The 17,528-nt window shown below is 48.8% G+C and overlaps 1 protein-coding gene across 3 annotated transcripts in view; it reads right to left on the bottom strand.

The window, feature by feature from the left end:
• Positions 1–17,528, bottom strand: part of gckr (glucokinase (hexokinase 4) regulator) — a 134,985-nt gene that overhangs the window by 80,174 nt on the left and 37,283 nt on the right. For all 3 annotated transcript variants that reach the window (XM_038799951.1, XM_038799950.1, XM_038799952.1), the window contains one exon: positions 12,369–12,437. In XM_038799951.1, the coding sequence (XP_038655879.1) occupies positions 12,369–12,437 (69 nt within the window). The remainder of the gene's footprint in view (positions 1–12,368; positions 12,438–17,528) is intronic.

The following is a 17,528-nucleotide window of genomic DNA, read 5'->3' as shown; positions in this document are numbered from 1 at the left end:
GGCCTGTCCCGCGATCGGAGCCCACCGATTGGCGGGCGGGCCTGTGCCGTGGGGGCACTCTTTTCCTTCCACGTTCGCCATAGTCTTCACGATGGCGGACGCGGAAGTGACCCCCTCCCCCGAGCATGCTCAGGGATGACGTCAGCAGCCGCTGATGCTCCGGCGCATGAGCGGACTTCTGCCGGCCGGCAAAGTCCCTTTGGCCCCAGCTGGCATGGCGCCAAAGGTCGTTCCCACCGGCTGGCGGGGCGCCAACCACTCCGGCGCGTGCCTAGCCCCTCAAGGTTAGGGCTTGGCCCCTAAAGGTGCAGAGAATTCCACACCTTTGGGGCGGCCCGACGCCGGAGTGGTTCACGCCACTCCATCCCGCCGGAAGCCCCCGCCCCGCCGGGTAGGGGAGAATCCCGGCCCAGACATTGATCATCAATTTATGGAATTTATGAAGCCAATGGCAGAAGTGTGCAGTTGCTGGTGTGTTTATGTGTAATTGAATCCCGATTCTCAAATAAGGAGTTTGCCAGGCACATAGTAAACATTATGTATTCTAGATATTCATGACCAGCATCAGGACTGGTTACTGTGTTCCTGGTGTACTGATACACTGCACTCTGTAAATACTCATAAATCAGGACTGGTTACTGTGTTCCTGGTGTACTGATACACTGCACTCTGTAAATACTCATAAATCAGGACTGGTTACTGTGTTCCTGGTGTACTGATACACTGCACTCTGTAAATACTCATAAATCAGGACTGGTTACTGTGTTCCTGGTGTACTGATACACTGCACTCTGTAAATACTCATAAATCAGGACTGGTTACTGTGTTCCTGATATACCAACACACTGCATACTATAAATACTCATAAATCAGGACTGGTTACTGTGTTCCTGATATACATATACACTGCACACTGTAAATACTCATAAATCAGGACTGGTTACTGTGTTCCTGGTGTACTGATACACTGCACTCTGTAAATACTCATAAATCAGGACTGGTTACTGTGTTCCTGGTGTACTGATACACTGCACTCTGTAAATACTCATAAATCAGGACTGGTTACTGTGTTCCTGGTGTACTGATACACTGCACTCTGTAAATACTCATAAATCAGGACTGGTTACTGTGTTCCTGATATACCAACACACTGCATACTATAAATACTCATAAATCAGGACTGGTTACTGTGTTCCTGATATACATATACACTGCACACTGTAAATACTCATAAATCAGGACTGGTTACTGTGTTCCTGATATACCAACACACTGCATACTATAAATACTCATAAATCAGGACTGGTTACTGTGTTCCTGATATACCAACACACTGCATACTATAAATACTCATAAATCAGGACTGGTTACTGTGTTCCTGATATACCAACACACTGCATACTATAAATACTCATAAATCAGGACTGGTTACTGTGTTCCTGATATAGATATACACTGCACACTGTAAATACTCATAAATCAGGACTGGTTACTGTGTTCCTGATATACATATCATAGAATTTACAGTGCAGAAGGAGGCCACTCGGCCCATCGAGTCTGCACTGGCTCTTGGAAAGAGCACCGTACCCGAGGTCAACACCTCCACCCTATCCCCATAACCCAGTAACCCCACCCAACACTAAGGGCAATTTATCATGGCCAATCCACCTAACCTGCACATCTTTGGACAGTGGGAGGAAACCGGAGCACCCGGAGGAAACCCACGCACACACGGGGAGGATGTGCAGACTCCACACAGACATTGACCCAAGCCGGAATCGAACCTGGGACCCTGGAGCTGTGAAGCGATTGTGCTATCCACAATGCTGCCGTGCTGCCCTATACACTGCACACTGTAAATATTCATAAATCAGGACTGGTTACTCTGGTCCTGATATACATATACACTGCACACTGTAAATACCCATAAATCAGGGCTGGTTACTCTGGCCCTGATATACATATACACTGCACACTGTAAATACCCATAAATCAGGGCTGGTTACTCTGGCCCTGATATACAAATACACTGCACACTGTAAATACCCAGAAATCAGGACTGGTTATTGTGTTCCTGATATACATATACACTGCACACTGTAAATACCCATAAATCAGGACTGGTTACTGTGTTCCTGATATACATATACACTGCACACTGTAAATACCCATAAATCAGGACTGGTTACTGTGTTTCTGATATACACTGCACAGTGTAAATACTCATAAATCAGGACTGGTTATTCTGGTCCTGATATATACTGAAGTGATGATTAATGCCATTTGTTCATTCAATGATGACCAGCATGATGCAAAGTGGGATGCTATTTCCCACAACCAGTAACACCGAGAAAGACTTATTGGCTCCAGCTCCATTTTGCACATACGTCTCACCTCTGTTCCAGTCCCCACTCAAAGAGCTTGACACAGGACTACAATTAATTTCAGGACAGATTGAACGTCTTCAACTTGCAAAGGTCAAGGTTTGCACAAAGGTGATTGAACAGCGGCTGAGTGAACTCTTGTTTGGGGATGACTGAGCTCATAAGGGGAAGTAGATTTAGGACTGAGTTTAGCAGGAACATCTTCACCCAAAGGGTTGTCAATCTATGGAATTCCCTGCCCAGTGGAGCAGTTGAGACTCCTTCATTAAATGTTTTCAAGGTAAAGATATATAGTTTGTTGAAGAATAAAGGAATAAAGGGTTTAGGTGTTCGGGTGGGAAAGTGGAGCTGAGTCCACAAAAGATCAGCCATGATCTTATTGAATGGCGGAGCAGGCTCGAAGGGCCAGATGGCCTACTCCTGCTCCTAGTTCTTATATTCTTATGTTTATGTTCATAGCACACACTCTGATATGTATTCAACTGCTTGTTGATTGTTTGGGCGTCTCCTCAGAACACTTTGTCTTGACAATATGTCTGAACAAGATGGAGACCTTGCATCAACCGATCCCTGTCCACTCATTCCAAGACTCCACAGTCACTGTCAACAACATCCTCCTCCTTTCAGTTATCCTGGGAGCATTCTCTCCAATAACTCCATGCTGGATAATAAACACAACCACTGCCTGGCAAAAGTAAGCTCAGCATGTGTCAGTCTTGCTCACAGACTTTGGAAAACAAAATGGAGTTTGTCTTAGAACAAAGATCAAATACCACCAGGCAGTGCTCCTTATATCAGTTCATTCTAGATGTGAGACTTGGACAACCAATCAGCATTGCAGAAAGTAACTAAAAGCATTCCGACTTTGCTGTCTGAGAACTAGCCACAATGTCAAGTGACAGGACAAAATCTCCAACATTGAACTCTTGTAAAGTGCATTGAAAGCATGCTCATCAGAGCTCAGCTTTGCTGGGTCAGTCATGTGGTTCACATGAAGGATTCCTGCAGTAATCTACAGCCAGTGAAATCTAAACAACAGAGCGTCACAAAATTAAATTTGAAGACAATCTGAAAGCCAACCTCAGAGCTTGCAAGCTGGATCCTAACACATGGGGAAAAAACAACTTTGACAGACTCAAACGATTGAGGAGAACAGAGTCAAGTGCTTTCAAGACCAACAAGTGTGATGCAAAGCCAATCCCTCCACCCATTCCTCCAACACTGACTTCACATGCTGCATTTGCAATCGGTTATTTAAATCAAGACTTGAGGCGTAATTTTCCAATTTGCGCAATGAAGTGCGGTGGCTGGCATGTGAAATGGCAGGTTTCCCGCCAGCCACAATGGTTAGTTTTTGCACCGTATCATCCGTTGCAGAGCTCATTAAATATTCATCCGTGCGAAACATGCTGGAACACTGGCGGACAGCCTCCGGATCACACCGCGTGACCTCCTCAGTGCTTCACTCTGGGCGCCATATTTAAGACGTAATTGCACACATTAGGACTGATGCATAGTAAGGAGTTGGCCCAAAAACCAAAGGAGACTGCTGCCACTAGTTCAATGATGCCTGCCTGGACCATCCGCTGGATGCAGTTGAGATCCACCGCGATGTCCTCTAGTCTCGTTTTGGCCGCAGGCCCGCCAACCTCACCACTCCAGCTTGGGAGGTGGCGTCCACGACAATGAGTGCCAACTCCACATGCAAGAAGTTCACCCTCAGTGCAGAAAGAGGATGAATGCCCTCATCCGTGCCACCAGAACAAGCCCATCATGCCATTACTCTTACCCACGAACTCACCAACCCATCACACGTTCACATTAATCTCACACACTGCCCCCTCAAGGGACATCACCACTCACTCTCACACACACAGCTTCACACCTCCATTCGGATCACATCCTTTCGAGCCCTTGCCCTCATCGTGTCCAGGGCGCCACTCATTACACACACATGTCAAGCATCCTCATCATCTGTCTCGGCCTGCGTTCTGTTCACACTCTCTGTCATTATGCAGGACAAGCTCGTGCACAACAACAGGGAGAGGTCCTAGACTGGGGGAGGAGTGCCTGACATCAAGATCTTCACTCCCTTGGAGGAGCATGCCCTCGCACTCGCTGGGGAGGACATCATCTGTTTCTGTAGAGATGAGGAAATGGACGGCACACACCCAGTGAGGATCCTGCACCAGTCGATCCCACAGACAACGGCTCTGAGCGCATTGTTCTCCTTTCAAGCCCTTTGCCGTGCACTAATTTTCCCTATTCTCATTCAAGCAGATGTGAATGGCAGGATCCTGAATTGACCTGATGGACTTTCTTTCCAGATTTTCTTATACATTATTCCATTGACACTATAATAGAAAGAAGCTTTAGGGAAAAATGTGAAACTTCACTGCTTGGTAGAAAGCTTGTAGTGATGGATCTATCGTCCTTTTTAAACCCTGGCCAATTTTACTTCCTTTTGACTTTAATATATTGGGCAGCCGATCTGCTCCTGGCAGTTTTGCACTGGTGGTGAAAGTTGAAATCTGTCCCATAGTGTTAATATTTCAGTGGATGCTCATCAATTATCTTATCATGGATTCTAGGGATCATTGGTTGGGGATAGAAATCTTCCAGCTGAAAACATGCAAGAAGTTCAAAAGGGGAAGAAAAATTGCAGAAATAAAGAGAAAATCAGGGGATAATAAGGCAAGAGACAATAAATAAAATATTGAGAGTAAAAGGGAATGAAGAAGACCATGACCATCCTCCGTCCTGCCACACCAGATTTCTGGTGGTCCTGTTCCGCCCCATCCAAAATGGCATCATCGGTGAGTACGCCGCACGCCATTGGGATGGCCTCAGGCCCCAATGCTCCGCCCCCAATGGGCCGACTTCCTGACGGCGTGGGACACACGTGCTCTGAGTTTAATCCAGCTCGAGTGGTGGCTGCGGACTGTGTCCAGCACCGCCACAGTCGGGGGGGGGGGGGGGGGAGCCATTCTGCTGCCAGGGGGGCTTCGGTGGGGGCTGGGGGTAGTGGTCCAGGAATGGGGGTACGGGGGGCACCATCTGGCAGGCCGGGTCTGCTTGCGGCCGGCGCCATGCTGTACGGCGTGACCGCTGCAGTCGCCGCTGTGCGCATGCACGGCCATGGACCCGCCTATTCTCCGGCCATTTATGTTGGGAATGCCGGGGGTATTACGTGGCGCGGCTGCTAGCCCCCCCCCCCCCCACCGGGCGGAGCATCGGTGCGGGGACAGCGCCGACTTTTTCATCGTAAAACTAGTCACATCCTCCAGACGTAGCCTCAAAATCGGAGAATCAATCCCGAAGTGTTGACGACCGGTTTAAGTTCTACAGCAGCAAAATTGGTGCGGCACCTGGATCAGTTCAACGACCGGTAAGGGGCCAGCAATGAGAAAGTGCGGGATTCGCTGGGTTCGCGATTCACACTCAGAAGGATGACAAGCAGCCGCCACACATACACACTTCACTCCCCACATATACACCATCCCAGCCAACAGGATAATAATAATAATCTTTATTACTGTCCCAAGTAGGCTTACATTAACACTGCGATGAAGTTACTGTGAAAATCCCCCAGTCGCCACATTCCGGCACCTGCTTTGGTACACTGAGAATTCAGAATGTCTAAATTACCTAACAGCATGACTTTCGGGACTTGTAGGAGGAAACTGGAGCACCTGGAGGGAACCGACGCAGACACAAGGAGAACGTGCAGACTCCGCACAGACAGTGACCCAAGTGAGCATTGAACCTGGGACCCTGGCGCTGTGAAGCAACAATGCTAACCACTGTGCTACTGTGCCATAATGAGTGCAGCAAGGATAGCAGCATTCCATTTTACAGGCACCGAGCTTGTGACCCTGCTGGACGTCGTGGAGGGGAGATGGGCCACCCTGCACCCCGGTATGGAAAGGAGGTTGCCAGCTGCTGCCGTTTGCCATGCTTGGGCGCAGGTGGCAGAGGTTATAAGCGCCATGAGCAACACTGTGCGGACCAGCCAGCAGTAGCAAAAGAAACTTCACAAACTCCTCAGACAGCCAAGGCGAGGAGGCAGCCCCTGGCAATAACCCTCGTCCCACACACCTGTAAGCCTACTCCCCTCCCCAACCCGGAGGGAGGCTGAACCCCCATCCTGCACCACATACCAGCACCCATATGGGCCATCATGGCCAGGTGCTCTGGCCACTGAACCCACCAGCTACCCATTCCCTAGACTGCCAGCATCGGACAATCAACTTTATGTTTCTGCACCGCACCCGCCCCCCCCAAGAGATGACCGCCCATAACCGGCGAGAGCAGAAAAAGACTGGAGGGGAACCGCCGGACTTGCGGTCTCACACCGCGGCAAAGCAGAGGGCCCTGGTCGTGCCCGGAGAAAGGGTAGTCGCCGGGGTGCAGTTCGGCGCCAGGCAAGGAAGGGAGACCCCGCATGAATTGCCGTTTCCCACGGCACCTGTATCCCCCCCACCACCTGCCACCACCTTCACACCGTGCTCACTTTCACACCACCCTTACCCCAGACCACACTACCCTCACATCACCCCCATGCCCCCGCTCCACTCTCACCCCTATTCCCCCCTCCCAAACACAACCCCTCCCTCCTTCCCAACACACCTTCACCCTCACACCCACCCCCACCCGGTCCACATTGTAATCATGCGTCTTGTCTTGTGTCTTGTAGGACCTGCTGGTGATGGGGTGGGTCCATCTGGTGTCCCCAGCCACAGCCACACACAGAGCCTGTTGTGCCGAAAAACGACAAGGCCACCGACACAGACACGAGTCGTAGACCCGAGACCCAGGACACCCTGGAGCCAGAGACGGAGGATGACAATGATTTCCTATCACAGCTGTCTCCAAAACCTTCCACCATCCCAGAGACACTCACCTCAGTTGGGCACTTTAGTCAAGATGCTCCTGGGACACTATCTGGTGCACACCACACACATGATCTGCTACAGCAGGTGGAGGTAGGAACACCTGAGGGGGCGGACAGAGGGAGGGCCAGTCGACCTCAGGGACTAGATGCCTTCCAGATCGGTTTCGGGCTTCTAGAATAGACAGATCAATCGAGGCTGTCAGCAAGGATCCAGTACCTGCAGGTGCAGTTGGAGGAGTCCAACCGCATGCAGCAGCAGGAGGTGGTGCCGACCATGTTTGCTACCCAGGCAACCACTGCACAGGTGGCCTCTGCATTAGTGGTCTTGGAGGCAAGGGTATCGTCCGTGGATCAGCATGTCCCAGACCTGGGGCATTTTGTGCAGGCGCTAGCCAAGGACCAAGAGAGGGCTGCCCTCTCACAGCAGCCACGTGCGAGAGCCACCTAGACATTGCAGCAGCACTCCTGAGCGTGGCCCAGTCAGAGCAGGCAGTGGCTGAGAGATGGGGCTCCTGCCGGTGATTCCCGCAGGGGAAGTGCTGGAATGCCGCAGCACCTCGGAATCCCTCCATCTTGTCCCTGGTGCATCTGGTAGGCAGCGGGCAGAAGAGTGTGGCACTGTGATACCTGGAACACCTGAGCAGCAGCCAGGCCCATCGAGGCCCGATCGCCAAAGAATAGGGTTGCCAAAGGAGACCCAGGTCACAGGGCGGGAATCACCACAGGCCGCCTCCTGAAGTACAATCTGGGGATCCACCTAGATGTAGCATAAGGGCCTGTAAGGCCATAAAAGTAGGCACCAGCTAAGTTGGCACTGATGCAGGGCACAGTTTTAAAAAAATGTATTTATTCAAAGTTTTCCAAAAAGTTTTACAGAACACTCCAAGAAGGAAAATAATACAAAGAGAAAAGGGCAACATGCCAACCAAACAGAACAACTTAACCCTCTAAACGATAAACAGTTTAACAAATTAACACCCAATTCAAAACAAAATAGGGCAAGCGCCCCCACCCCCGGGTTGCTGCTGCTGCTGACCTCCACCTAACGTTCCGCGAGAAAGTCAAGGAACGGTTTCCACCGCGCGGAGAACCCCTGCAAGGACCCTCGCAAGGCAAACTTTATCTTCTCCAACCTAAGAAATCCCACCATGTCATTGATCCAAGCCCACTTGGGGGCTTCGTGTCCCTCCACGATAACAAGAGCCTTCTTCGGGCTACCAAGGAGGCAAAGGCCAGAACTCCGGCCTCTTTCGATTCCTGCACTCCCGGATCCTCCGATGCCCCAAATAACGCTATCCCCCAACTCGGTTTTACCCGAGTGTCCAAGACCTTGGACATGACCTTTCCAAAGCCCTTCCAGAACTCCGCAAGCGCCGGGCATGCCCAGAACATATGGGCGTGGATTGCTGGACTTCCCGAACACCTCACACATCTGTCCTCCGCCCCCAAAAATTTACTCATCCTCGCCCCTGTCATATACGCCCTGTGTAACCCTTTAAACTGGATCAGGCTGAGCCTGCCGCAAGATGAGGAGGAATTGACCCTGCCCAGGGCGTCAGCCCACAGGCCCTCGTCCAGCTCCTCACCCAGCCCCTCCTCCCATTTCCTCTACCGAGGCTTCCTCCGCCTCCGATGCAGGGCACAGTTTGATGCTAAGGGCTAGAGCACGTATCTGTATATATGTATTCACATTAAGCACCTGTGCACAATATTACAACCTGCTTCAGTACTCTATCAGATTGGCGAGAGGAGTCGGCTCGTCTGCGCTGGCTGCAGAGGGTGTGCGATGGGGAACGAGGTGAATGGGCGAATGCTTGGGGTGGGCTTTGCCAGTCCCACTCTTGGATGCGATCAGAGTGTCTTGTGCGCATCGGTTCTGGTACACACATTGTGCAGCCTGCCTGGGCCCTGTGTCCTGCCAATCCTCGCCCTCCCCCGTATCCTCCTCGTCGGACGAGGACTGGCGTTCATCCTCCTCCTCCTCCAGCACGTCTCCCCTCTGCTGCACGATGTTGTGGGGGACGCAGCAGGCCACCACGATGTAGGCGACCCTCCCATTGTCACACTGGAGTGGCTCTCCAGTGTGGTCCTCCAGTGTGGTCCAGGCACCTGAACTGCATCTCCAGGATGCCAAAGCACAGCTCAATCATGGACCTAGTCGCTGTATGGGCGTTATTGTAGCGGGTCCCTGCATCTGTCTATGGCCTCTAGATAGCTGTCATGAGCCACGACTGCAGTTGGATAGCCCCTGTTGCCCAGGAGCAACACCCCAGCTGGGAAGGGGATGTCTCGAACATGTCAGTGAGCCAAGATGGGTACAGGCCGCAAATGTGTATGAAGTGCATCTGCTGGTCACACACCAGCTGCACATTCACCATTTGGAACCCCTTTCAGTTTGTGTTGGTGGCCTACAAACTGCGGGTGTTTGTCGGGTGTCATGTATCCCATCAATTACCCCGGAACCGGGGCGTCTCGCCAATGGCAGCGAATCCTGCTGCCCAGGCATCCTGGTGGGCTCGGTTCACATTGAAATGGATGTATTGTGCTGACTGGGCGTATAGGGCCCAGATGATGGTGCGGATGCACCTGTGCACTGAGCTCTGTGAGATCCCTGACATGCCCCCATTCGGCTGAGGCGTGGTGAGAAACCAATAATCACCATTTAAGTCCAAACCTAATACCATTAATGGGAAAGACCACCTATCGAATGGTCACGCATGATCTAACTGCCTCCCCAGCGAGCGATCATGCTGACGCTACGCAGTACATCCATTGAGAAACGTGAAACCGGCGTAATGGCTGCCCTGGGGATCCAGGGAGGTGAGTAGCCATCATCAAAATCGTCCAGTCAGCCTGGGGGCCCTGGGGACACTGCCCCAATGTGTAGCGGGGCGGGGGAGCCCCTGTGGGGGGAAACGCACGGTTGGGCGGGGGGGATGTTGGCTGCCATTGGTGGAGGGAGTCACCCCTGGACTGGGTGAGGGGGGGAAAACAGGTGATTCAGCATCCAGTAGCCTGGCTTGTCACCCCCGGGTCATATATACCCACAATGAGGGGAGCTCCGGCTGCTGTCTGTCTGTCCCATTGAACACCCCCGTGTCAGATCCCCCTCCAGGGTAATATGGTGAAGACCACTGTCTGCACAGCTGAAGGCTATTGCGAATGGGGAATTGACAATTCCCGTAATGTGAGCACATCACAGCTCCCAAGTGAATTCCCATGGGTACACGTGCCATAACACAGGCGGCTCTTACTGCCTGGTATCCCAATCAGACTGTGAGGCACAGACACTTTTCCTGAACCCCGGAGGCACCCACACCACAGAGGCAGCAACCAACATTCAAACACCCAAGTGCTGGGCCACAGCACTGGGGACATTCCCGTGACAGAGGGTGGGTGTGTTGGATCAGGGAGGCGACCAGCACTCGGTCCAGGTAACAATTCCAACAGGTGTCTGGGATACAGGGCCTCGGGTCCATTAACCAAGGAGGGGGTGGAGTTGGGTTCCAGGAACAGGGAGGGAGTGGGGGGGCTCCGGGGAGGGCAGGAGGGACCAGTGCCAGGGGGCCGATGGCAACTCTCCTGTGCAGTCCCGTGGAGGTCGTTGAGTTTCTTGCAGCACTGGGCGGTGTTCCTCCTGGTGACACTCCCCGAGCTGACGGCTGTTGCCACTACCTCCCAGGTGGCACTGACTGACCTGTGGCTGACCCTCCAACCCCCTCGGGGGAATGGGATGTTCCTCCTCGTCTCGACAATGAGCTTGGCCAGGTCGGCATCCCCGAATCGCGGAGCTGGTCTGCATGGTGACATGGCTGCGTGCTTTCTGGGGTTTGTTCTGCGGGATCGGTTTAAGTGCTGCTCCCCCTCGTTAGCGGATAGATGCCAGGTGTGGACCCAGTGAATCAGCTGGCGGGACAGTCATTTGCAGCGTAAAGCCCTTGGGACATCATTAAGTGGCATAATTAATGTTAGGTATCGGTGACAGCCTCGCCAGGTAGGCCGCCAGGAAACACCCGGAGATTCCCACTCGCCACCATGCTTAGAATGAATTTGGTTAGATCGCACCCAATATCTCAACTAATGGTAAAGGCTGGTGATAATTTCCTTTTACATAATTTATTTACTAAGCAGCTGTACCCATTTTTAAGCAGTCTTATATATTTACAATGATAAAGCTGAGCCCATGTTCTTTTTAGTGTCAGCTCAGTCAGACTCGACACAACAAGACCGAAAGCAGTAGGCAGAGTTGTTCTCTGTTTTATTGGCCCTATGATGGTGCTCACTAATTCTGTACCTGCTGCATTCTTCTTGTATATTTCCTAATTTGTCATTTTTCACTTAATCAATAAAGCAGTATTAATGATAATATCAGGGGTTGGCAGTAATGTCCTCTGTGAGCTGAGAAAACCTTCCCAGCTAGTCACATACTTAAAAGAAGCTAACTGGGAAAGCAGGAATGGATCACAGAATGGGGAACAGAGTGTTACATTAATCTAACAATGGGTCAAAAACTAGCATCTAAATTATTAAAATTAAAATAAAACTACACCTAAAAAATGAATGATTAACCTGCTGTATAGAGTAGTCAGTTTTATGTTCTATACATTCTTATGTTCCTGTGGACCTATCAGTTGAAACCGTATCAATAATAGAACCGTAGAACCATAGGATCCCGACAGTGCAGAAGGACGCCATTCTGCCCATCAAGTCTGCACTGACCCTCTGAAACAGCACTGTATCTAGGCCCACTCCCCCACCCTATCCCCACAATCCCACCCAACCTGCACATTCCTGGACATTAAAGCACAATTTAGCATGGCCAATCCACCTAACTTGCACATCTTTGGACTGTGGGATTAAGCCGGAGCACTTAGAGGATACCCACGCAGACACAGGGAGAATGTGCATACTCCACACAGACAGTCACGCGAGGCCGGAATTGAACCCGGGTCCCTGGCGCTGTGAGGCAGCATTGCTAACCACCGTGCCACTGTGCCGCCCACTAATCCACTGGAGGGCAAACTGGGTTTATACAAATGACCAGAAACAAAGTTAACTGGAGTGGTTAAAAAAAGATAAATCATACGTACTGCAAGCAGAAATGCTAATCTTCCTGAAGTCCCACATCCACTTAGCACAATGAGATTGTCTTCAGGATCCTGGGAATATTGCCATAACATTTGTATTAAAAATAACTCAATCACTTTTAGTGTTGGCAAATACCCCAAATCGTAAAACTTAAAATCATTTAACCCAGGCCACTCGAGTAAAAGTATGGACAATTGTCACATTCACAAACTGCATTGAGGCATAGCTCTGTAAACATCGATCATTTTTCCCCAAGCACTAAGACAACACTGTAATGCCAGAATGATACTATTTTTAAATAATTATTTGCAGTATGCTTCTCAATAAGTAAGGGATAACTGTTGTGGGGAAATGCTAATGTAAGGCCCTGTTCAAAAAGGGAGAAAGGTAGAAATTAGGAAAGTATAGACCAGTTAGTTTAATGTCTGTCACTGGGAAATTGTTGGAATCAATTGTTAAGGAAGTAATAACCGGACATTTGGAAAGTCAAAATCTAATCCATCAGAGCCTGTCTTGTTTTATGAAGGGTAAATCGTGTTTGAATAATTTTTTAGAATTCTTTGAAGCTGTGACAAGAAAAGTGGACAATGGGGGTCCTGTTGATGTATTGGACTTTCAGAAGGTATTTAATAAGGGGTCGCACAAAAGGTTAATACACAGGGTAAGATCCCACAGGGTTGATAGATTAGCTTTGTTAGATGATTGGCTAACCAATAAAAAGCAGAGAGTGGGGATAAATGGGTCTTTTTCTGGTTGGCAAGCTGTAAGGTGTGCCACAGGGTTCGGTCCTCGAGCCCCAACTATTTACAATCTATATTAATGACTTGGAAGCAGGAATAAAATGTAGTTAGCCACATTTGCAGATGATGCTAAAATAGGTGGGAAAGCAAGTTGCACTGAGGAAATAAGAAATTTATAAATGGATATGGACAGGCTAGGTTAGCGAGCCAAAATCTGGCAGGTGGAATTTAACGTGGATAAGTGTGAGATTATCCATTTTAGTTGGAGAAATAAAAGGCAACTCATTTTTTAAATCAAGAGAAGGTTTGAAATGCTTTGGTGCAGAGGGATCTTGGTGTTCTCGTGCATGAATCACAGAACGTTAGTATAAAGGTGAAGTAGGTAATAAGAAAGGCAAATGGAATTTTGGCATTCATTGCTAATGGAATAGAATATAGAAATAGGGAAGTTCTGTTGCAGCTACAGAGGGCATTGGTGAGACTGTATCTGGAGTATGGTACACAGGTTTGGTCCCCTTACTTGAGGAAGGACATAAATGTATTAGACATGGTACAGGCATGATTCGAGGGTTGAAGGACTTGTATTATGAAGAGAGATTGAGCATTTTAGGCCTATACTCAAGATTTAGAAGAATGAGAGGAGATCAAATTAAGGTCGATAAGATGCTGACAGCATTGACAGCATTGAGCAAATCTTTCCTCTTGTTGGACATTCTAGAATGAGAAGCCATAGTTCTCAGCTAAGGGGTGGCAGATTTAAAGCAGAAATGAGGGGGCATTACTTCACTGAAAGGTTTGTGAACCTGTGGAATTCTCTACCCCAGAATTCAGTGGACTCCGGAACACTAAACAAATAGGGAGGTTTTTAATTAGCAGTAGGTTGAAGGTTTATAGGGGGGTGGCTCGGAAGGTGGCGATGAAGTCAAGATGAGATTTGGCATGGTCATATTTATAGCGGTGCAGGCTCAAGGGGATGAATTGCCTACTCCTGCTCCTACTTCTTATAAAAACTCAGCTCAATAATAAACTTCCAAAATATGTGCCAACTTAACAACTTATACTGGACAAACTGCAAAATAATGTCAAGTTTACTGTTTGCACATTTATTTATTTAACATTTTGATTATATATTTATATTTTTTATGATACTTCTACATTGACCAGCACCATACAGTTTTACTGTGAATGCCCGATTTCTGTCTGCCAGAATGGAGTTCAATTGGTGCTCCATTTTCTTCTTCCTCTTTCGTCAGGAAGCAGCGAACCCTAACTTGCTTCCTCCACTAGAGACACAACTGACAAAGGGACTTAAGAATATAACTTCCTTTTTTATTCAATAGAAACTGAATGTATTTCATGATTTAGAGCATAACAGAAACACATATTGGCGACGTGAATACAGAGGCAGTCCACATTATCATGCATTAAACATGGGACACAAGGATGTCCGGTGGCTCTCGCACTTAGTTTTTTTTTAACTGTGTTCAAGCCGGATTTTTCAGAAAAATTCTCAATATAAGTTGATTGAAGGGAGGGGAAAAGGGTGATCCTCAATTTATAGAATCGTGTCCAAATAAGAGTCGAGAAAGGAGAAACAAAAAGATGAGTGAAGACAAGAATCAGAGGTCATCGAGCTCAATGGTAACAACACAAAGCATGTCCACACCAGTTCACTGGCCGATGGAGCAATGGGTCGAGTACCTGGATGAGAGGTTCGCCCGGCATCGCAAGGAGTGCACAGAAGACGTAACCCAGATGACAGTCTTGATTAAGGAGGTGGTTGACCAGGTGGAGGAGAAAATGACGACCCAGCGACAGGAGATTTTAAAGTTGCAGGAGCTGGCGACTGAACGAGAGGAGGAGTCCACTGCAATGGCTTTAGAAATTAGCATACTACAAGACAGCCATAAACGACTGCTAGATAAAGTAGATGACTTGGAGAACCAGTTTCGCAGGCAAAATATCCAAATTGTCGGGCTGCCAGAGGGAAAGGAGGGATCAGATGTGGGTACATATGTGGGGAAGATGTTGCAGGAGATGGTCGGGGCCGATGTGTTTGGCAAGCCGCTAGAGGTGGACCGGGCACATTGGGTGCTCATACATAGGCCCCAGGGTAGTGAGCGTCCGAGGGCCATGGTGGTGAGGCTACATCGATTCCTCAACAAGGAGTGTATCATGAAGTGGGCCAGGCAGACAAAACGGTACATGTGGGAAGAATCAGAGATCCGGGTGTACCAAGACTGGGGACCAGAACTCGTAAAGAGGAGAGCTAGTTTCAACAAAGTTAAGGCGACCCTGTTTGCGAAAGACATTAGACTGTTATACCCGGCGTGCCTTTGGGTGACCTGTGAGAATTGGGAGCTGTACTTTAATATTCCGGAAGAGGTGGCTACTTTTATGAAAAACAATAATCTGGCTTAAGGACTTTTAAATTCTGAGTGGGCTAAGTTTGGGGGAAGGGATGGAGTGGCGGGGAGGAGAGAAAAATTGTTCTATGTTTTGCTTTGTCTTGTTTAAAATTTCAGTCTTTTAATGCTGTGAGTTAAGTTGCGATGTTTGGGAAGAAAAGAGTTTTGGTACTTTGTTTAAAAACAAATATTCTCTTTTCTCTTCTCTCTTGTGTAATTTAATTTTAATTTTTTGCTTTATGTACTAGATGACAGAGGAAATAACTTTAAAGTTGCGATGGGGTGTGTTATTTTCTGTAAGAAAGATGGTTGATTCTTGCATGCATAATTTTGCTGAAGCTACTTGAAGCTTCTTCTTTTGTGTTTGATTCTGTTTGAACGTGAAGGGACTGATAAGAATCGGCCAAAGCGGGAGGGATAGAATATGGCAAACTGGTTTGACGACTTTTAAACTCAAACTGTGGTGGTCTGAGTTTGGTGGAAGGGACAGGGTGGCGGGGAGGAGAGAAAAATGGTTCTGTATTTTGCTTTGTCTTGTTTAAAATTTTAGTCTTTAAATTCTGTGAGTTAAGTTGCGATGTTCGGGAAGAAAAGGGTTTTTTTTTGTTTTCCTCTTCTTGTGTAATTTGGTTTTGATTTATTGCTTTATGTATGATACTTTTAAGTTGTGACGGGGTGTTTTCCTTTCTGTTTGAAAGATGGTTGATTCTTGCAGGCATAATTTTGCTTAAGCTGCTTGAAGCTTCTTCTATTATGTTTGATTTTGTTTGAAGGTGATGGGACTGATTAGAATCGGTTAAAGGGGGAGGGGTTTGTCTCGTTCCCTGCGCGTTGGGGGATGGTTTGCTTTTTGGGATTGTTGTTACTATGTTGAGTGCTTGTGTTATTGCTAGGTGTGATAGAATCTGGCAGTCGGCAGGTTTTTTGACGCCAGAGGGTAGGAGATGCTGAGCGAGCTGGATCGCTGGTTCATGGGAATAAAGAGGGGGGAGATCTGAGGAAAGATGAAGTGGGGGGGAGGGGGGGGCGGGAGGGGGGTACTGCTGACAGATAAGGGACAGTTAGGAGACTGGAGATGCAGATCAAATGGCAGTCGCCGCCGAGGGGCGGATCAAGTGAGGTGCGGAACCCGGGCTAGGAGCTGGCCTAGGAAAGGTCATGGTTGAGCGACAGGGGAGGGGGGGCAAAAGACCCCCCGGCAAGACTGGTTACATGGAATGTTCGTGGACTGAATGGGCCAGTTAAGAGAGCTTGTGTGTTCGCACACCTGAGACAGTTAAAAGTGGACGTGGCCATATTACAGGAGACACACTTGAAGCTGGGAGACCTAATTAAATTTTAAAAAGGGATGGGTCAGGCAAGTGTTTCATTCAGGACTGGACTTTAAAACAAGGGGGGTGGCTATCATCATTAATAAAAGGGTGACATTCGAGGTGGGGAGGATAGAGGTAGACCCGGGAGGCAGATTTATTATGGTTAGTGGGAAGCTAGAGGGAATGGCAGTGGTGCTGGTGAATATATATGCTCCAAACTGGGATGATGTCGCGTTTGTCATGAAGGTGCTGGGGAAGATCCCAGACCTTGACTCGCACCAGCTGAACATGGGGGGGTGACTTTAATACGGTCCTGGACCCGAGGTTGGACCGGTCGAGTGCTAGGTCGGGGAAGCTATCAGCAATGGCAAAGGAACTGCGGGGGTTCATGGAGCGCATGGGAGGAGTGGATCCATGGAGATTTGAGAGACCAAGGAGCAGGGAATATTCATTCTACTCCCATGTACATAAGGCGTACTCCAGGATAGATTTCTTTGTGCTAGATAAAACACTGTTAGCAGGGGTTGAGGACACTGAGTACTCAGCAATTGTGCTCTCACATCATGCACCACACTGGATAGACCTACGGGCAGGCACGGGAATGCCCCAGCCCCATAGTGGAGACTAGATACAGGGCTGTTAGCGGATGAGAAGATCTGTGAGCGAGTGAGAAAGGCCACTCGGGGGTACATAAAGATCAA

Source organism: Scyliorhinus canicula, chromosome 6 (assembly GCF_902713615.1).
Source record: "Scyliorhinus canicula chromosome 6, sScyCan1.1, whole genome shotgun sequence".
NCBI classification, from domain to species: Eukaryota; Metazoa; Chordata; class Chondrichthyes; order Carcharhiniformes; family Scyliorhinidae; genus Scyliorhinus; species Scyliorhinus canicula.
The sequence above is the reverse complement of the archived record's forward strand: the minus strand, read 5'-3'. Positions and strand labels throughout refer to the sequence as shown.